The sequence below is a fragment of the Scyliorhinus canicula genome, chromosome 24, assembly GCF_902713615.1.
Source record: "Scyliorhinus canicula chromosome 24, sScyCan1.1, whole genome shotgun sequence".
NCBI classification, from domain to species: domain Eukaryota; kingdom Metazoa; phylum Chordata; class Chondrichthyes; order Carcharhiniformes; family Scyliorhinidae; genus Scyliorhinus; species Scyliorhinus canicula.
Genome location: NC_052169.1, coordinates 18,691,551 through 18,714,184, shown reverse-complemented (window position 1 = coordinate 18,714,184; position 22,634 = coordinate 18,691,551). Strand labels below are relative to the sequence as shown.

Sequence of the window (22,634 nt, the reverse complement as noted above, 5' to 3'; positions counted from 1 at the left end):
CTTCCCGGGTGGCGGAGAATCTCTGCCACGGCGGGGGCGGGATTTTCGGCTGCCCCAGGCGATTCTCCGACCCTGCATGGGGTCGGAGAATTTCGCCCCTGATATCCAAGTGCAAAGGATTTTTTTAAAATGCTTTCTAATTAGTCAAAACTGCCGCACTTCCAAATATTTCCTTCAGTGATAGACCAGTGTAATCTATAAAATTAAATTACAACTAGTACCATAGAATCTTATCAAGTGAGATTTTACTGAATTAAATTCAGATCTCAGGCACTTCTTTTGTAGATTTTCCACTTGTAACTCAAACCAGTCAATCTTTAACAATTCAGTTCATAAGATTTGAACTCACCATTTATATGAGTTGAGCATTTTATTTATTTGCTATCTCTCAAACTAAGAAAAGGGAATACAACAATTACTTTACATAAGACAAGCTACAAGTTCATACCGAAAACGAAAAACATAGAATTAACCTACAAAGATTGAGTGGTGGACAGAGTAGAGGATAGCCATAATCACTAAAATGATATAGATGGGTTGGTGGAGTGGGCAATAAAGTGGCAGATGGAATTTAACACAGAAGTGTGAGGTCATGCATTTATGGAGGTCAAACAGTTACAGGGAGTAAACAATAAATAGGAATATACTAAGAGGGGTCGATGAGGGCACAAGTACATAGGTCCCGAAAGTCAGCAGTTCAAGTAGACAAGATTTTAAGAAAGCTTATAGAATGCGCTCCTTCATTGGCAGAGGTATAGAATATAAAAGTGAGGATATAATGTTGGAATTTGTATGAAACACTGGTGAGGCCACAACTGGAATATTGCGTGCGGTTCTGGTCACCATATTACAGGAAGGATGTCACTGTTCTGGAGAGACTTCAAAGAAGGTTTACAAGAATGTTGCCAGGGCTAGAAAAGTGTTATGAGGAGTTTGGATAGGTTGGGGCTATTTACCTTGGAACAAAGAAGAGTGAGGGGTGACTTGATTAATGTGTACAAAATTGTGAGGAGAAGAGGCAGAGTGGGCAGGATAAAGCTGTTTCCTTTGGTGGAGAATTATAGAACCAGGGAATGTAGATTCAGATAAATGGCAGAAGGTGGAGAGGTGACATGAGGATGAACTTTTTACATAGAGTGTTGCCACCTTCAAAGATCTGTGGACCTTTATGCCCAGATCTCTCTGACTTTCTATATTCCTAAGAGTTTTGCCATTTACGGTATATTTTCCCCCTATGTTAGACCTACCAAAATGCATCACCTCACATTTGTCTGGATTAAACCACAAGTCTCCAATCTATGTCCTGCTGTATCTTCTGACAATCCTCAACACTATCTGCCACTCCACGAATCTTGGTTTCATCCGCATGTGCGGAATGCTGGAAACTGCGCTTGTGTGGTGTGCGTTGGGAACGGCGCATGTGCAGCGCACGTTGGGAACTGCGCTTGTGAGCACATGTCGGGAACTGTGCATGTGCAGCGTATGTTGGGAACTGCGCTCGTGGGCGCACATCAGGAACTGTGCATGTGTGGCGCATTGGGAACTGCGCATCATCCGGAAGCCTCGAGGAATTTCCCACTTGTGGGATCACGTCAGCGCTCAAACAAAAGTGTGCATTTTGAAATGTTTTGGTTTTCAGATAAGGGATGCTCAACCTGTAGTATTTAACAAGTGCACTATGATTTGGCAGGAGAGTTACGCTTTATAGAATACATAAGAACTAAGAATAGGAATAGGCAATTCAGCCCGTTGAGTCCAATCCACCATTCTATATGATCATGGCTGATTTAATCTCTGCCTCAACTCCACTTTCCTGCCCTTTCTCCAAAGCCGTCAACCCATTACTAGTTAAAAATCTGTCTATCTCCTCCTTAAATTTACTCAATTTCCCTCCATCCACCGTACATTGGGGCAGCGAATCCCGCAGATTCACGATCCTTTGAGAGAAGGAATTTCTTCTCATTTGTTTCAAATCTGCAAGCTCTTATCATGAAACTATGACCTCTCACTCTAGATTTCTCCACAAGAGGAAACATCTGCTCTATTTCTAGAATTTCATAGAATCCCTACAATGCAGAAGGTGTGGGAGGAAACTGATGCACCCGGAAGAAACCCACGCAGACACGGGGAGAACATACAAACTCCACACAAACAATGATCCAAACTGGAATTGAACCCGGGTCCCTGGCAGCAGTGCTAACCACTTTGCCATCGTGCCACCCCACTTTGTCTATACCTTTTATCATCTTATATACCTCAATTAGATCTGTCATTCTTCTAAACTCGAGTTATATAGGCGTAAACTACTCAATCTCTCTTCATAAAACAAACTCCTCATCTATGAAATTAATCCAGTAATCCTCCTCTGCAACTACTTCCCTCCTGAAATAAAGGAAACAAAACTGTACACAGTTCCCAAGGTGTGGTCTCACCAATGCCTTGTGCAGTTGCAGCAACACTTCTCTACTTTTGTCCTCTATTCCTTGAGCCATAAATGTAAAAACTTGATTTGCCTTCCTTTTATTTCTTTTTAAAATAAATTTAGAGTACCCAATTCTTTTTTTCCAATTAAGGGGCAATTTAGCGTGACCAATCCACCTATCCTGCACATCTTTGGGTTGTGGGAGCAAAACCCACGCAAACACTGGGAGAATGTGCTAACTCCACACGGACAGTGTCCTAGAGCTAGGGAGGAACCTGGGATCTCAGCGCCATGAGGCAGCAATGCTAACCGCTGCGCCACCGTGCTGTTCCTTGATTTGCCTTCCTTATTATCTGCTGTACCTGCATACTAGTTTTCTATGATTCATGCATGAGGTCACCCAAATTCCTCTGCACCAAAGTACTTTGAAATTTTTTGTCATTTAGATAAGTTGCCTTTCTATTTTTTGAAATAATTTCAAAACTCTGGAGCCCTAATTTACTTGCTGAACATTGTACTAATCCAGATTACATCTTGATACCTTGATCTAATAGCCATTCTTCATATGTGAACAAATGCAGTGAGTACTGACAAGCTACTTATCCATAGGGAGAGGTATCCATAGGGAGAGGAGCAACATAGCCATTCCTTTGTCATTCAAATACATGCAGTTGAAGTAGAAAACTGTCAAATCTAATCTAATCCTCCTCTCTAATTGGGGTAATGTGACAAAAGTAATGTCCATAAATTCAAACCTGCCGAGATTAATGAATCAAGAATTCAGCTCGGGACTTTCAAGACCTGTTTTGCTCAAAAATATTCTAGACTGCATGCAACTGGTTCACAGGGTATTCAAACGTGTCCAACACGTCTCCCGCACCTCTGCCCTCACCCCCTTCCCCTCCCTCCCAGAAGCATGACAAGGTCCTTCTTGTCCTCACTTTTCGCTCCACCAGCCTCCACACTCAAAGGATCATCCTCCATCATTTCTGCCATCTCCAGCATGATGCCACCACTAAACAGATTTCCCCATAAAGGATCGCAACACTGGACGAACTGACAGAGAAATTTCGGCTAGCCGGGGGGAACGAGCTACGGTACCTGCAGCTCAAAAACTTCTTACGAAAGGAGACAAGGACGTACCCACAATCGCCACAACAGACACTACTGGAAGACCTACTGGACGCAAGTATCCTAGAGAAAGGGAACTGTAGCGACATGTATGACCGACTGGTAGAAAGGGACGACACCGTACTGGACGCAACAAGAATGAAATGGGAGGACGACCTGGAGATTGAGATAGGGTGGGGACTCTGGAGCGAAGCACTGCATAGGGTCAACTCCACCTCCACATGCGCAAGGCTCAGCCTGACGCAACTAAAAGTGGTACATTGAGCCCACTTAACAAGAAACCGTATGAGTAGGTTTTCCCGGAGGCGGAGGACAGACGTGAACGGTGCCAAAGAGGCCCGGCCAACCACGCCCACATGTTCTGGTCTTGCCCCAGGCTTGTGGAGTACTGGACAGCCTTCTTCGAGGCTATGTCCAAAGTGGTGGGGGTGAGGGTGGAGCCATGCCCGATAGTGGCGGTCTTCGGGGTTTCAGACCAGCCAGATCTATTCCTGGTGAGGAGGGCGGACGCCCTTGCCTTTGCCTCCCTGATCGCCCGCCGTAGAATCCTGTTTGGCTGGCGGTCAGCAGCACCGCCCAGAGCTGCAGACTGGCTGTCCGACCTCTCGGAATCTCTCCAAATGGAGAAAATCAAATTCGCTATCCGAGGGTCAGACGACGGCTTCCACAGAACGTGGGAGCCATTCATGCAATTGTTCCGGGGCCTGTTTGTGGCCAACGAACAAGAGGAAGAATAGTCGGGTGGCCAAGAATCAGGGGAAAATGGACGGGAATCGGGGGAAGGTAGCCCGGGGGGGGGGGAGGGGGGCGGCTGCGGGTTCGTTATGGGGGTTTGATGGCAAGCTAAGGTCCAAAACCAAACTGTAAATAAATGCCTATAAGCATGTGCCTCGGCCATATTGGGGAATGTAAAATATGTATGCCGGCTAAAGGGGGCGGCCACAGTTGTTATTATGAAGATGCTTACCTGTAAATATACATGTTAATTTTTGCGTGTTTTTTTTTCTAATAATTTGGAATTTGTTGGATGTAAAATATGAAAACTCAATAAAAAACATTTCAAAAAAATAATCCCATCAGCATTCCACAGGGGCCATTTTCTCTGCGACAACCTGGTCGACTCTTCCATTTCCCCAACGCTTCAGCCCCTTCCCATGCAATTGCTGAAGATGCAACACCTGCTCCTTTGCCTCCTCCCTCCTCACAGTCAAAGGGCCAAACATTCTTTTAAGGTAAAGCAGCATTTAATTTGCACCTCCTTCAACTTGGTTTGCTGTATTTGTTGCTCCCAATGTGGTCTCCTCTACACTGCCGAGACTAAACATTGACTAGATAACTGCTTTGCAGAACACCTTTGCCCTGTCCACAGACATGACTCCAACCTTCCAGTCGCTTGTCATTTCAACGCAGCATTTTGCTCTCATGCCCACATGTAGGTCCTAGGTCTGCTACAATACTCTAGTGCTGCCCAACACAAACTGGTAGAACAACACCTCATCTTCTGATTAGGCAATTTACAGCCTTCTGGACTCAATGAGTTCAACAACTTTAGATTGTGAAATTTCCCCTACATTTTGACCCCCGTTTTTGTTTTCCTTGGTTTTCCCCAATACAACCCCTCCAGTTCCTTGTTTTTTAAGTTTTTCTTCCACTGAGCATTGACCTTTAGCTAGTAACACATTGGCCTACCTTGCTTTTATGCCACCAGTTCAGTCTCTAATGCCACCATTAAGATCCAATTTGTCTTATGTTCATGACATCTTTGTCCATCTCATCTTTACTCCAACGTATCTCTGACCTTCTATTCTGCCCCACTTGCTCCACCGCCTTCTCCAACTATATAATCCATTACATTTCTACCCCATCTTCAGTTCTGTGGAAGAGTTATATGGACTTGAAACACAGATGCTGCCAGTCCCAATAGCCCAGAAATTGAAAGCCTTCCCATCTGCGCCATCTCCACAGCCAAGCATTCACCTTCTCTATCCTCCAATTTCTAAAGACTAGCGCAATGTCTTCCTATACCTGCACTGTAAGGAAAGTGTGCTGTCCAAGAGATGGCTATATTATACTTACATGCTACCCTGGGGAAGTTTCATTTTTGACCTTCCTGTTGTTACTATGGTTAATCAATTAGCCCTGTTTATATTATTCCTAATGTTATGATTTTTCTGTTAGAAAAATATTAAAGATTTGCTGTATCTGAAGTGGTAATTTGATATATTACATGAATAACAATTTAAAACTATTTATTTTGACCAAGTGTCTGCAAATCAAATAAAATCAGTTGTGTCAAAAGAGTTTTTTTCCAGTTTGTTAATGAACGGCACCAGAATGATTATAAGCAGTATTGGCAAAGACTTTATTAAAATATTAGCTACACTCAGGCATTGAAATTAAGCAGTTATTGCTAGTTACTTCAGCTCAAAACAATGACTCATTTGCAAGGTTTAGTGAACCATCCAGTAAGGATCAATGATCTCCCAAAGATTGTTTCGGGGGCACTAACTGAAAACAATGCAATTCATTTCAACATAATGCTTGGTTACATTTCAAAGATTCTGCACATTATCAATTCACCTCTTACCTTGACATGCTCCCGTTCGGATATTGGGAATAAAGCCACGACGACATGGTTGTGGCTGGGCAGGACACATCTCGCAGGGATGTCCCCAGGCTCGTCCAACTGTTGCACAGCAAAGGGTTTTAGTGCAGACAATGCCGGTCAGTTGCCCTTGGCACATCTGGTTCTCTACTGATGTAAAACATGGTCCAGTTCTATAATCTAAATTTTAAAATACATGATTAGAATCTACCACCATGGTAAAAAGGCAATTTTAAGAAACAAATTCCCAAAATTTTATTGCTCAATATCTGAATATTTAAAAAGAACATAGAACATAGAACAGTACAGCACAGAACAGGCCCTTCGGCCCTCAATGTTGTGCCGAGCAATGATCACCCTACTCAAACCCACGTATCCACCCTATACCCGTAACCCAACAACCCCCCCCCTTAACCTTACTTTTTAGGACACTACGGGTAATTTAGCATGGCCAATCCACCTAACCCGCACATCTTTGGACTGTGGGAGGAAACCGGAGCACCCGGAGGAAACCCACGCACACACGGGGAGGACGTGCAGACTCCACACAGACAGTGATCCAGCCGGGAATCGAACCTGGGACCCTGGAGCTGTGAAGCATTTATGCTAACCACCATGCTACCGTGCTGCCCTCAATGAAGATTCAATTATAGATAATTGTTTTTGTAAACACATTGGTCAATTTAACATAATCACAAACAGCCATCAGCAAGGAACCATTAAAAAACATCCATCTGGCTATATAATAGTTATACTGATATCAACGTAACAATGGATTATTGCTGCTGATACAGTTGGACCACTTGCGGATCTAGGCAATGAAGCAACCTCAGAGGTGTTGCATGGACTAATAATACTCATAGAACAAAGAACAAAGAAAAGTACAGCACATGAACAGGCCCCTCGGCCCTCCAAGCCCGTGCCGACCATGCTAAACTAAAGTCTTCTACACTTTCTGGGTCCATATCCCTCTATTCCCATCCTATTCATGTATTTGTCAAGATGCCCCTTAAATGTCAGTATCGTCCCTGCTTCCACCACCTCCTCCGGCAGCGCATTCCAGGCACCCACTACCCTCTGTGTAAAAAACTTGCCTCGTACATCTCCTCTAAACCTTACCCCTCGCACCTTAAACCTATGCCCCCTAGTAATTGACACCTCTACCCTGGGCAAAAGCCTCTGACGATCTACTCTGTCTGTGCCCCTCATACTTTTGTCGACCTCTATCAGGTTACCCCTCAACCTCCGTCGTTCCAGTGAGAACAAACCGAGTTTATTCAACCGCTCCTCATAGCTAATGCCCTCCATACCAGGCAACATCCTGGTAAATCTCTTCTGCTCCCTCTCTAATGCCTCCACATCCTTCTGGTAGTGTGGCGAACAGAATTGAACACTATACTCCAAGTGTGGCCTAACTAAGGTTCTATACAGCTGCATCATGACTTGCCAATTCTTATACTCAATGCCCCGGCCAATGAAGGCAAGCATGCCGTGAAGGGTAGGTCATGCCTCACAAACCTTATTGAGTTTTTTGAGAAGGTGACCAAACAGGTGGATCAGGGTAAAGTTGTTGATGTGGTGTATATGGATTTCAGTAAGGCGTTTGATAAGGTTCCCCATGGTAGGCTATTGCAGAAAATAAGGAAGTATGGAATTGAAGGTGATTTAGCAGTTTGGGTCAGTAATTGGCTAGCTGAAAGAAGACAGAGGGTGGTGGTTGATGGCAAATGTTCATCCTGGAGTTCAGTTACTAGTGGTGTACCCCAAGGATCTGTTTTGGGGCCACTGCTGTTTGTCATTTTTATAAATGACCTGGAAGAGGGTGTAGAAGGATGGGTTAGTAAATTTGCAGATGACACGAAGGTCGGTGGAGTTGTGGATAGTGCTGAAGGATGTTATAGGATACAGAGGGACATAGATAAGCTGCAGAGCTGGGCTGAGAGGTGGCAGATGGAGTTTAATGCGGAAAAGTGTGAGGTGGTTCACTTTGGAAGGAGTAACAGGAATGCAGAGTACTGGGCTAATGGCAGGATTCTTGGTAGTGTAGATGAACAGAGAGATCTCGGCATCCAGGTACATAAATCCCTGAAAGTTGCCACCCAGATTAATAGGGCTGTTGAGAAGGCATATGGTGTGCTAGCCTTTATAAGCAGGGGGATTGAGTTTCGGAACCACAAGGTCATGCTGCAGCTGTACATAACTCTGGTGCGGCCGCACCTGGAGTACTGCGTGCAGTTCTGGTCACCACATTATAGGAAGGATGTGGAAGCTTTGGAAAGGGTTCAGAGGAGATTTACTAGGATGTTGCCTGATATGGAGGGAAGATCTTACGAGGAAAGGCTCAGGGAATTGAGGTTGTTTTCGTTAGAGAGCAGAAGGCTGAGATGTGACTTAATAGAGACATATAAGATAGTCAGAGGGTTAGATAGGGTGGACAGTGAGAGTCTTTTTCCTCGGATGGTGATGACCATCACGAGGGGACATAGCTTTAAATTGAGGGGTGATAGATATAGGACAGATGTCAGAGGCAGTTTCTTTACTCAGAGAGTAGTAGGGGTGTGGAATGCCCTGACTGCAACAGTAGTAGACTCGCCAACTTTAAGGCCATTTAAGTGGTCACTGGATAGACATATGGATGAAAATGGAATAGTGTAGGTCAGATAGGCTTCTGACAGTCCTCATCGCTATCCGCAATTATACCAACTTTTGTGTCGTCTGCAAACTTACTAATCAGACCAGTTACATTTTCCTCCAAATCATTTACATTGACTACGAACAGCAAAGGTCCCAGCACTGATCCCTGCAGAAGACCACTAGTCACAGCCCTCCAATTAGAAAATCACTCTTCCATTGCTACTCTCTGCCTTCTATGACCGAGCCAGTTCTGTATCCACCTTACCTGATCCCGTGTGTCTTCACCTTTTGTACCAGTCTACCATGAGGGACCTTGTCAAAGATAATGGCTGGGATTCTCCCCTACCCGGCGGGGCGGGGGGTCCCGGCGTACTGGAGTGGCAAGAACCACTCCGGCGTCGGGCCTCCCCAAAAGGTGCGGAATTCTCCGCACCTTTAGGGGCTAGGCCCGCGCCGGAGTGCCTCCCACTCTGCCGACCGACGTGAACGGCCTTTGGCGCCCCGCCAACGGACGCGAACGGCTGGCCGAACGGCCTTCGCCAGTTGGCGTGAGTCCGCGCATGCGCCGGAGGGTCAGCGGCCGCTGACATCACCCCGGCGCATGTGCGGTGGAGGGGGCCTCTTCCGCCTCCGCCATGGTGGAGGCCGTGGCGGCGGCAGAAGAAAAAGAGTGCCCCCACGGCACAGGCCCGCCCGCCGATTGGTGGGCCCCGATCGCAGGCCAGCCCACCGTGGGGGCACTCCCCGGGGTCCGATCGCCCAGCGCCCCCCCAGGACGCGGGGCCCGCTCGCGCCACCTGCTCCCGCCGCCACCAGAGGTGGTTTAAACCACGTTGGCGGGAGAGGCCTGACAGCCTGATCGTGGGACGGAGAATCGCCGCGGGGGGGGCCGCCGACCGGCGCGGCGCGATTCACACCCCTGCTGATTCCCGGGTGGCGGAGAATTCCGGCCACGGCGGGGGCGGGATTTACGCTGGCCCCGGGCGATTCACCGACCCTGCGGGGAGTCGGAGAATTCCGCCCAATGTTCCAAAGTCTTTCATCACCACCCGGGCTAGTTCCCATCCATTACAATATTGGTCGGAGTGACTACCTCACTGTCCTTGAGGAGACAAAGTCCTTTCTTCACACTGAGGATACCCTCCAAAGTATTGTGTGGCACTACCATTGTGCTAAATGGATAGATTCCGAACGGGTCTAGTAGTTCAAAACTGGGCATCTATGAGGAGCTGTGGGCCATCACCAGCAGCAGACTTGTATTCAACCCCAATCTGTTACCGCATGGCGCAGGATATTTCTCACTCAAGTGTAAAGTTATTAATTTTTCTTGAAAGAGTTGAATATTTTTTGAAAGGTGAAAAACCTTGGTGCTGATGTGCAGTAACACCCAATTGTGGCAGCAGGGTGGGAATCGGAACAGCAGGCTAGTAAGTGTAGAGACTGGGGAAAAAAGTGAGACTGAGAAAAACATAGCACAGAATAAGAGCAGGCAGAGGGAAGCCGCAGGGCTCAGCGGGACTGTAGGTCTGGAGTGCATTTGCTTCAATGCAGAAAGTATAACAGGTAAGGCAGATGAACTGAGAGCCTGGATTACTGCATGGAACTATGATGTAATTGCAATTACGGAGACATGGTTAAAGGAGGGGCAGGACTGGCAGTTTAACATTCAGGGATATCGTTGTTTCAGATGGGACAGAAGGGGAAACAAAAGTGGTGGGGAGTTGCATTGCTGATTAGGGAGGAGATCACAGCTGTGTTGAGGGAGGACACATTGGAGGGTCCTTATAGTGAGGTATTATGCTTGAAGCTCAGGAATAAGATAATAATAATCTTTTATTTGTGTCACAAGGAGGCTTACATTAACACTGCAATGAAGTTACTGTGAAAATCCCCTGGGGGTGAAATCACAATGTTGGAAGTGTACTATATCCTCCTTAACAGCCCACAGGAGACTGAGGAGCAGTTGTGTAGTCAGATACTGAAAAGATGTGAAAAAAGCAGGGTAGTTGTGATGGGTGACTTTAACTTCCCCATATTGACTGGAAATCCCTTACAGCCAGGAGCTCGGATGGAGAGCAGTTTGTTATCTGTGTCCAGGAAAGCTTTTTGATATATGTTGACAATACAACCAGGGAAGGGGCCATACTAGATTTGGTATTGGGAATGAACCAGGCCAGGTGATTGATGTTTCAGTGGGGAACATTTTGGTTTAGTGACGATAATTCCATAAGATTTTGAACAGTGATGGATAAGGGCAAGAGTGGCCTGCAGGTGAGGGTGCTTAATTGGGCGATTGTCAATTTCATCCAAATTAGGCAGGAAAGAGGAAGATGAATTGGGAGTGGCTATTTGAAGGCAAATTCACGTCTGACATGTGGGAGGCTTTTAAAGGCCAGTTGATTGAAGTGCAGGACAGGCATGTCCAATCTAATCAAATAACATTGGGAATGGCAGTAGGAAAAACAAAACTCTTCCAGCACAGCCTTGAAGGCTGCTCCTCGGCGCTATTGTTGACACACAGTGGTTAGCTGAGACTTAATTTAATAAAATGATCGCTTGGGCAAGTGGCTGTTGAAACTCAGAGCCATTCTTCAGGTTTTTGAGGAGCAGGTGAGGTAAACCAAGAAGATATTTGTGTTCGGCGATTATTGTAGAATTAGCATGTCTAAAATAATACATATGTGTTATTCAATAATGCATATGTTTAATTGGGATAATTTTGCAATACCATGAGTTAGTAAGGTGCCATATTTGAAGAAAGCAGTTTACAACATATATTCCATGATTCTCTGATTCACTCTTCTGCCCAGCATAACGTTCCACCTGAAGTGATTGCAGGATCACTCTTACTTATTCTTCAATTTGCAGTATTATATCTTTTGCAGTAATAGAGGAAATATTTTGAGCAGAAAATAGAATTACATAGAACATAGAACAGTACAGCACAGAACAGGCCCTTCGGCCCTCAATGTTGTGCCGAGCCATGATCACCCTACTCAAACCCACGTATCCACCCTATACCCGTAACCCAACAACCCCCCCCCCCTTAACCTTACTTTTATTAGGACACTACGGGCAATTTAGCATGGCCAATCCACCTAACCCGCACATCTTTGGACTGTGGGAGGAAACCGGAGGACCCGGAGGAAATCCACGCACACAGGGGGAGGACATGCAGACTCCACACAGACAGTGACCCAGCCGGGAATTGAACCTGGGACCCTGGAGCTGTGAAGCATTTATGCTAACCACCATGCTACCCTGCTGCCCCAAACAATTACAAATTGTTTATTATACAATCACGATCAAGTGACATTTTGGACACCTCCTGTAGTAAAAAAACATGACTATTATGTCCAAAGCAGCTAAAAATTACTGAGCAAACCATCCCAAACGGAAATACCACACAACTTCTCAAACTGACTTTCACTCTGCTGTGGAAATTCAATAAATTTTAAAACAAGACTGCATTTTGCAGTCCAAGACTTTTTTGGCTTGACTGGATGGTTGATTCAAACTTCACCTTCTCCCAGCCCACAGCTGTTTCCAAAAGGTTCACCCTCCCCCCTCCATACACACACAGCCAACCCCTGTTCAATTCAACATCTCTCCTTAAATATCCTGTTTCCCTTTTATCTTTGATTCTATTGTTCTCAACACTTCTTTGAACTTAACTTTTCCAAAATATATAAAATCTTTGTGCCTTGCCTATTGTTTCTGCTTTTGGAATCAAATAAAATTTAATAAGCTTTCTTCTTTATGCATGAAACCTCTGCAAGCTAAAAAGCCTTGTGAAATTGAACACCTGAGAAAACTCTATCTCCCAATGTAAATTTCGAAACTTTACTTATTTACTTAGAAAAACAGTTTACCATAGCTTTGTTAGAAACGTATGTATTTAGCACCTTCACTCCTTTTATCCTTTAACCCTTCCAACAAAAGGCCTACATTAACCTTTCCTCAGCTTAATTAAATCATTCACACATACTCACAACCTTCTTTACAAAATCACACAATATTCCTCAAAAATATATTTTTTAAAACATCCATCTTCATACCAGTTACAGTTAAGTGCTCTTTTTCAAAATTAATAAAAACAGTACTACATTCTCAGGTCATAAAATACAGTCAAATAAAATATGGAAGCTGACTATGTAAACCATAGTATAGACTATGCTCTATAAGGTGTTATTAAAAAACCTCAGTACCTCATGATACATTACAAAAATTGCAATTACCAAAATACAGAACAACATTTAACCAATCCAGTTATGTAATAAAACTGAACAGTTGTCATTTCTGGAGGGATAGCATTGAAAACAAATATGTATATTCATCTTGTATGGAATTTTGCTTAGACAATGTTTGGAGTAACTGTTCTGGTTTCCATGTAAGAAAAAGTATATAAAGATATCAAAGAAAGTAAAAAAAGTTTGCCATGATAACACCAAAACTGAAAGCTTATACCTCATAGGAAAGATTAAACAACTGGAGGTGCTTTTTCCAAAAAAGGGAAGACTGAGGGGTGGTCTGATAGAGGTATTCAAAATTATGAAAGGGTTTGATTGAGAAAATTAGTGAAGATGTTTTCCACTGGGGAGACTAGAACTGGAGGCCATCAATATAAGATGGTCACAAATAAATCCGATAAGGAATTCAGGAGAAACATTGTTACTCAAGAGTATGTTCAGAATGCAAAACTCCCCAGAAGCAGTTGATGTGATTATAATAGACGCACTTAAAAAGATAGATAAATACAAGAGGGACATAGGAATAGAAGATACACTGTTTTTTTTAATAAATTTAGATTACCCAATTATTTTTTCTATTAAGGGGCAATTTAGCGTGGCCAATCCACCTACTCTGCACATTTTTGGGTTGTGGGGGCGAAACCCACGCAGACACGGGGAGAATGTGCAAACTCCACACGGACAGTGACCCAGAGCCGGGATCGAACCTGGGACCTCAGCGCCGTGAGGCGGTTGTGCTAACCACTAGGCCACCGTGCTGCCCAGAAGATACACTGTTAGGGTTAGAGAAGGACAGGTGGGAGGAGATCCGTTGTGAAACATAAACACCATTAGATCTGCTGGACTAAATGCCTTGTTTCTGTGCTTAAATGTTTCTGCACTCTCAGAAACAGTGCACTAGTAAAATTACCATCTTGCTTATAGACTCATATTTTGTGAAAGTAGTCTGCACAGTTTTTAATATTTTCCGTATCAGCAAATAAAAATGGTTTTGCTCATACGAACTCAACATGGCATTACTGCGCTCAGTACTGAGTCCTCATGTTTCCACAGGAATCTACACTATTCATGTTCCAAAGTAGTCAAGTATTTTCAATTAATTACTATTCTGTAATAATCACCAACTGCCATATATACTGGGCGGGATTCTCCGACCCCCCGCCGGGTTGGTGAATCCCCGGGGGGCGGCGCGAATCCCGCTGCACCGCTGGCTGCCGTACTCTCCAGCGCCGGTTTGTGGGCGGGGGCGGTGATCACGCCACGGCAGTTGCGGCCCCACCACAGTTCTCTGGGCTCAGATGGGCCTAGTGGCCGTCGGTTTCTGACCAGTCCCGCCTGCGTGGATTGGACATGATCCCACACGGCGGGAGCTGGCTGGTAGGCCGGGTGGTGCAGCCTCGGGGGGGGGGGGGGGGGGGGGGATCCGGCCCCTGGAGGGGAAGGGGGGGGTGTGGCCACGGTGGCCTGGCCCGCATTCGGGGCCCACAGATCTGCAGGAGAACGTGTGCCGTGAGGGCACTCCTTTCTTCTGCGCCAGCCCCTGTAGCGCTCCGCCATGGCCGGCGCGGAGAAGACACCCCCCTACGCATGCGGCAGAAAGAGCCGGCCAGTCTGTGCATGCATTAAACCATGCCGGAGGTTCTGCACATGCGCTAACTCGCGCAGTCCCTTTGGAGCCAACTGGCGCGGCGCCAACTCCTCCAGCGCCAGCCTAACCCCTGGAAGTGCGGAGAATTCCGCAACCTCCGGTTGGCCCAATGCCAGAGTGGTTCGTGCCATTTTTTCACACCGGCTTCGGGCCATCGGGAGAATCCCGCCCACTGTTTCTATTTTGCAAAGCAACTTTGACTTTACTAAGTAAATATGATTTGATTCTCGGAAAATATTCTGTACACAGATCCTGCCTATGTATGTACGGCACAGAAGGAAGCTATTCGGTCCATCGTGTCTATACTGGCTCTCCAAATGAGCATTATCGCTTAGTGCCATTCTCCTGTCTTTTCCCCATATTCTTGCACATTTTTTCCATTCAAATAACCATCTAATGACCTCTTGAATGCCTCGATTGAACCTGTCTCCACCACTCTTCCAGGCAGTGCAGGCCTGGCCCGAATCAGTGTGTGTGAAAAAGTTCTTTCTCACATCACATTTGCTTCTTTTGCAAATCACATTAAATCTATACCCACTTGTTCTTGATCCTTTAAGATAGTAACAGTTTCTCGCTATCTGTCCAGTGTTATGGGCCAGGGTTTAAAAAACTCCAAAGTATATTATGGAGTTCACCTGACCTATCACTTTTGTTGAATTTGGCAAGGATGAGCAGAAGAGCCTGCCTTTGAGGTGTTATTCAACGGACCTCTTCAGTGCTTTTAATAAAAAAAACAAGTTTTATTCTAAGAACTGAGTTAACGTTTGTATAAACACACACAGCTAGAATTTTGTATGAATTACGAACATAAAAACCCCACACAGCTACAGTAATCTATGCATAACCCTTAACGAATTCCTGCTTCATTGTTCCAATTAAATAACAAAATCCAAGTAAAACCAGAAACCCCTTTTCAAAGGGGCCCATTCTCACTGGCATAAGACTGGTTATTGATACTCTGTTCCCTTTTTCAAACAACAGATTTGAATTCCTTCCAGAAAGCAATTATCTCTTTTAAGTTACCAGTCTGGAAACAGCTTTTAAAATGAAGATAAAGAAAAACACTTATTTCAACCTGTGCAGTGCAAACCAGTCCAAACTCAACGTGAAAGTAAAACTCACAGGCCCACAGCCCAGCTCCACCCACAAAATGACATCACTGAAGCCATGTGATGAGACAAAACATTTCTTAAAGGGACACTCCCATGACACCGGCACCCTCATTATTTTGAGCATCTGGACCTTCTTCTCTCCAAGGAGAACAGTCCCAACCTCTCCAATCTATTTTCATAACAGAAGATTCTCATCCATGGAACTATTCATATAAACCTATTCTGCACACTCTCCCCTGCGAATACATCCTTCCTAAACACCTGTACACAATATTCCAGCTGAGGTCTGTGGTGAATGTAACTTATAATTCACACTGTATTTACCAATACCATTGTAAGCGCAGTAGCGTTATCCGACCACTAGGGGGAGTAGCGCTGGGAATGCTCAGGAGTTTACACAGGGCTCCACCCTTGGCTCCGCCCATGACTCCTCCCCCTGGACTGCTGTATAAATACCCTTGTCCAGAGCCAGCCTGTCAGTTCATCGAGAGTTCAACGGGTAACAGGCTGGCTCTGTAGTAAGTAGATTAAAACCACTGTTCATATCTTAAAGTACGTATCTAGTGAATTGATGGTTCCATCAAGGTCTAACTAGTATCTTGAATAAGTTCAACATAATCTCCTTGCTCTTGTACTCAATGCCCCTATTAATAAAGCCTAGAATACTATCTGCTTTATGCACCTCCCTCTCCACCTGTCCTGCTCCCTTCAATGATCTATGGCCATATATACCCAGGTCTCTCTGCTCTGTATCCCCTTAAGAATTTTACCCCTTATTTTATAAAGACTTGTCAAAGTTTTGTATATTAATTGTATATGACAAAAATCCAACAATACAAAATGCTAATCATTCTTAATTTCTTGCATGATACAAAATTTATAGTAAGAAGTCTTACAACACCAGGTTAAAGTCCAACATGTTTGTTTCAAACACTGGCTTTCGGAGCACTGCTCCTTCCTCAGGTGGAAGGAGCAGTGCTCCAAAAGCTAGTGTTTGAAACAAACATGTTGGACTTTAACCTGGTGTTGTAAGACTTCTTACTGTACTCACCCCAGTCCAACGCCGGCATCTCCACATCACAAAAGTTATAAGTAGCTGCATATAATCAAATTAATGTAACTTCCCCTGATGGAGTTCTAAGTATTTTTCCAACTTTCAAAACCATTCATCAGATACTATTTCATAAAATATTTATCTCTAGTTAACCTTTGCATTGTTTGCGATAAGTACATTTTGTTTAATAATAGCTGATTGCTGTTTTCAGAAAGTATATTAGGGGTTGTTCCATTATTGTGCATGGCTTGCAAAATACTGTACAGGCATTGTGTCACATTTACTTTGAAGCAAATTTGATTATTAAGCAGCTTGTGCTCATTTTAAAGCAGACTGAATATTCCACCTTACAGACATGTTGGCTCCAGCTTCTCCATTTCAAAAACCTTTGACAAAGGTGCCACGTTGAAGCAAACGTGCACCATACATTAAAGAAAAAAACAAAAACTTTTGATATTAGGTATGACAGACGTGTGTTTAGATTTGGTCAAAATAAAGCCTTACATCTAAGCTGCCGTTCTTATGCAAGTATTTTGTCTGATCACGTACTTGTGCAAACTAAGCAGAAACAGAACTTCAAATAGAGTGCAGTACATGCTCAGACACTACCAAACATGGACAGAAGTTCGTAAATATAGATACTGCAAATCAAAGAAGTCATTGACGTGCCTTGTTTCTAAAGGAGCATACATCATGGTTGTGCAATATTTATCAAACACAGTGGCAATATTTGCTAGACCAGTACTAAAATCCATCAATATCTATTTCATAACAGTATAGAATAACAAAGTAATGTCAAGTTGTAAAGAGTTAAACTAGCATAGATTACCATTGACAAAAACTAGCCTGGTTATTGACCCTGGTACGATAAAATAACTAAGTTATTCGTACTAGACAACATCCTGTAAAGGGATGCTCTAATAATTAACAAAGCCTCAAGACCCTGGTTTGGATCAAAACAAAATTTAATAGGTCAGTCAAAACATGTTTCCTACAGTTCGAAGAAAAACTTCATTTGAATGCACATTCACAATGCTTTCCTTGTTTCAAAATTATACCAACAAATACTCTTTGTACAGCTGCCATCACTATCAGCAAGTTACAAACTTCGGTCATAATTCTCCCAGAAATACTAAATTCTAACCCCTCATCCATGATTTCTTGCAATTTAAGGAACAGCTGTGATCACTCCAGTTGCCTTTCCTTCATATTCCATCTGGACAATTCTCAGGTCACGTTGGTTGCCTCTGCAACATCTGGGAGAAATCATACCTTGTGATGTCTTAAAGGGAGCTAATAATGCTTTCAAACAATAGAAGTCTCTCACCTAGTCTTTTTCACTGCTTTCTTAACATGAATGTTGGTGTTTCAAATGCAAAATTGGACTTAAAACTACAACTCTCCATGTTTCAATGAATAATTAACCATTAAATTCAGTTCTATGTTAGGTAATTTGGTCATTCTGAATTCTCCGTGTAGCCCAGGGAGCTACGATTACAGATGTGGAGGTGGCCTTATCGAGCCACAGGCAATCATAATGCCTTGCTGGAGTCGCAATGGTCTTCGGTGATCAAAACTAATAAATCGTTGAGAACCAAGATGACCTAGAAGATAGGTCCAGGAGCCAAAATATTCAGATTGTGGGGTTGCCGGAGGAGGAGGGTTCATCGCCTATGGGGTATCTCTCGGGCATGTTCGGCCAGATGGTGGGTGATAGTGGATTCACATCCCCTCCTGAATTGGGCCGAGCACATCAATCATCCTGATGACACATCACAAGTGGTGCTCGTGAGTTTCCACAGCTTTAAGGGGAAGCAGAAGGTTTTGCGATGGGAAAGGAACACTGCGACTTTTAAGTGGGAAGGCCACTTCATCAAATTCTATCAGGACATGCGTGCGGAGCTGGCAAAAAATAGGGCCGTGTTTAGTGGGCGTGAATAAGAGTGGCGTCTGATTCGGTTTCATCTAGCCAGCTTGGCTCAGAGTAACTTTTCGGGGAAAAGACTATTTCTTCGACATGCAGGAAAGGTGGACTCTTTCGTTAAAAAACACAAGTTGAGAGCATGGTATAAATGGGAGTTTGGTTCTGTCGACAGGCATGTTGAATTGTTACATTGTTGGGGTTTCATGTTTGTTCTTGTTTTTTTCTTGTTGGGGTTGATTTCTTGTTTAGATTTGGAGTTTTACACTTTGTGGAGTTCTGTTCATTATGATAATATATAGCTTCCTCTCGATGCCCACGGTACATGGGGTTTTTGTATTTTGTTGTTTATATCTATTTTTCTTCAGTAGGGGCCTCCCTGCTAACTAAGGAGTTAGTTAACATGAGTAGTTTTGAAGGGTTCGCTGCAGATCATTATAGTAGTATTTTAGATAATGAGCTTAGAGTTCTTGCTTTGTTTGGGTTTGTTAGACTTAGGCTTTAGTAGTTTTTGTTTGCTTCGCTTCTATTTGAATTTGTATTTGTGTGTGGTTATATTCAAGGGCGATGGCGCTGGGAGGTAGGGGTAGTTTGCTGACAGTGTCTGCTGATTTTTCTTTGTCCAGTCTTTTGACTTGGCTTGGGGGCCATCTTCGGTTGATCTGTTTGCTGTGCCATTTAAGTATCCCTTAGGTGGAAATGGTTGACTCCGGATTTTTGAGGGAGGTGGGATCTCCAATTCATTTGGGCACCTGGAACATTAGGTGTTCGAATGGCCCAGTGAAAGGATCGAGGCCATTTGCTCACCTTAAGAGTTTAAACTCCGATGTGGTGTTTTTGCAAAAGATCCATTTGCAGGTCAGAGACCAAACCAGGCTGCGCAAGGGGTGGATAGGGCAGGTCTTTCATTCGGATTTTGATAGTAGGGCCAGGATACAGAGATTTTAATTAACAAAAGGGTTCAGTTTTCCAAATTTTGGTCGATCCCAACAATAGATATGTCTGTGGCTCCCTGGTGAGCACCCCGGTTGTCATGCTTAATATTTACGCCCCAACTGAGAAAATACAAATTTTATTAATACCCTGCTGGCCTCCATCCCAAGGCTTGCATCAGTTTATTTTAGGTGGAGACCTGAATTGTGTCTGGAATCCTAGTCTGGATCATTCCAAGCCTAAATCTCTTGCTCTATCGGGGTGCCAGGGCTTTGTCATCTTTCATACTGCAGATGGGGGAGAGGTAGATCCTTGGCGCTTCTTGCATCCAAACGATGGCATGTCCATCATATATATTCGCAGATTGATTTTTAACGTTCTAGGTAGGTCTCTCCTCCCTTCAGTGGTGAAGAGAGGAGCATTTGGTATTTTAGACCACGCCGCACACTTCATTGATTTGTCGCTAGAGACTGGACAGCATGCAGATTAGACAGATCACGATTAGCGGATTTCAAAATTGTGAACCTATGTCCCCTGCCATAGAGAATTGTATAAAATTTAACAAAACCGAGTCAATCTCACCTTCCACGTTGCAGGAAGCCCTTAAGCTTGTAAGAAGGACTCACTCATCTGGATTTAACATTCCTCATATGGGTCTTGCCCATGTGGAGGATGCAAAGAGATTTAATGGGGATTTAGAAAGGCTAAGTGAGTGGACGAGAACAAAGCAGATGGAATATAATGTAGAAAACTGTAAAAGTTATCCACTTTATTACGATTATTTCTTAAATGGTGAGAGATTGGGAAGTGATAATGTCCCAAAAGACCTGGGTGTCCTTGTTCCTAAGTCTTTGAAAGCTAACATGCAGGTACAGATATCACTATATCTTCTCTAAAGGTTGTTCATTATTCAGATACTATTTTGCCTACCAACTATATCTTCTCTAAAGGTTGTTCATTATTCAGATACTATTTTGCCTACCAACCTTTGATTCAATCTAACCCCATTGAAGTTCACTTTCCCACAGTTAATTATTCTTACTTTGGAGTGTTCCTTCTTCTTTTCCATAACCAACCTAAAGCTTATGATACAATGATCATTATTCCTGAAATGTTCCCCTACTGACACTTGATCCTCTTGGCCTAGCTCATTCCCAAGAACCAGGCCCAGCAGTGTCTCCTTTCCCATTGGACTGTACATTTATTGATGTAGAACATTTTCTTGAACAAAACCTTTGCTCCTCTCTGCTGTTTACACCACTACCATCCCAGTCAATATTTGGATAATTAAAATCTCCCATTCTAGTTACTCTCTAACTCATGCACCTCTCTGAAATTTTCTTGCAAATCTGTTCCTCTAAATCATTCCCACTGGTTGATGGGCTACAGAATACACTGAGCATGTAACTGCATCTTTTTGTGCCATGGTCAAGGTGTGAAGGAAAATACTTGACAGCTGGACTACTTTATTAAGTCATTTTTTGTGCTTTTCAAAATGTACAATTGAGCTGACAGGATTGTTCCAGCTAGTCACGTGTTTCCTCCCAGCAGTATTAAAGTAAAAAAAAGCTCACACTCCAAACGTCAGGCACGTAACACTTGTATGAACATTCTAACCCAGCCAACACAATGGTGCATCATACGCTCCAGCCAACTTTGAACAATGGCGAAGGTGATCAAAACCTTTGATCCAGACCTTCAGAACATCCAGGTGCTCTCATCCCGTGTACTCCCATGTTGGAGAGCTCTGCTGCTTCCCAAAGATACATAAAGCCAACACACCCGGCCATTCCATCATATCAGGCAAAGGGACCATGTGTGAGGACCTCTCACTGCTGCAACAGCCTCTGTACTCAACACTGACAACTGCCAATCTCCAGATGTAATCCTACAACTCATCCCCTTCATCCTGGACCACAACATCTTCACCTTCGACAACCAGTTCTTCATCCAGACACATAGAATAGCCATGGGGACCAAGTTTGCACCTCAATACGGCAACATCTTAATGCACAATTTGGAGCAAGACGTCTTCGCCGCAAAGGACCTTCAACCGACGCTATGCACTAGATACATTGACAACATTTTCTTCCTTTAGACTCATGACGAAGAATCACTGAAACTACTACACAATGACATCAACAAGTTCCATCCCACCATCAGACTCACTATGGGCTACTCTCCAGAATCGGTTGCATTCTTGGACACACACATCTCCAACAAGGACAGACACCTCAGCACTTCACTCTACTGCAAACCCACAGATAACCGCATGATGCTCCACTTCTCCAACTTCCACCCTAAACACATTAAAGAAGCCATCTCCTGCGGACAAGCCCTCTGTGTACACAGGATCTGCTCGGATGGGGTGGAACATGGCAGACACCTACAGACGCTGAAAGACACCCTCGCAAGAATGGGATAGGGCGCTCGATTCATCGATCGACAGTTCCGCGTGCCACAGCAATAAACTACACTAGCCTCCTCAGAAGATGAACACGGGACACGACCGAAAGCGTATCCTTCATCGTCCAGTACTTCCTCAGAGTGGAGAAACTATGACATCTTCTTTTCTAGCCTTCAACGTGTCAGCGATGACGACGATCATCTTGCCAAACCATTCCCACTCCTCCACTACTTGCCTTCAAACAACCGCCTAATCTCAGACCACTGTTCTCACAAACTGCCTAGCCTTCAGGAGAGCAGAGACCACAGCACCACACAACCCTGCTATGGGAACCTCTGCAAGACATGCCAGATCATTGACATGGACACTACCATCACATGTGAGAACACCACCCATCATGTACATGATACATAATTATGCGACTCAGCCAACGTTGTCATGCTCTGCAGGAAAGGTTGTTCTGAGGCGTGGTACATCGGCGAGACCATGCAGATGTGACGACAACGGATGAACGGAC

At 44.2% G+C, this 22,634-nt stretch overlaps 1 protein-coding gene across 2 annotated transcripts in view; it reads right to left on the bottom strand.

Moving 5' to 3' along the window:
• LOC119956802 (fibrillin-1-like) overlaps positions 1 to 22,634 on the bottom strand; it is a 622,562-nt gene that overhangs the window by 455,209 nt on the left and 144,719 nt on the right. For both annotated transcript variants that reach the window (XM_038784238.1, XM_038784237.1), the window contains exon 6: positions 6,141 to 6,338. In XM_038784238.1, the coding sequence (XP_038640166.1) occupies positions 6,141 to 6,338 (198 nt within the window). The remainder of the gene's footprint in view (positions 1 to 6,140; positions 6,339 to 22,634) is intronic.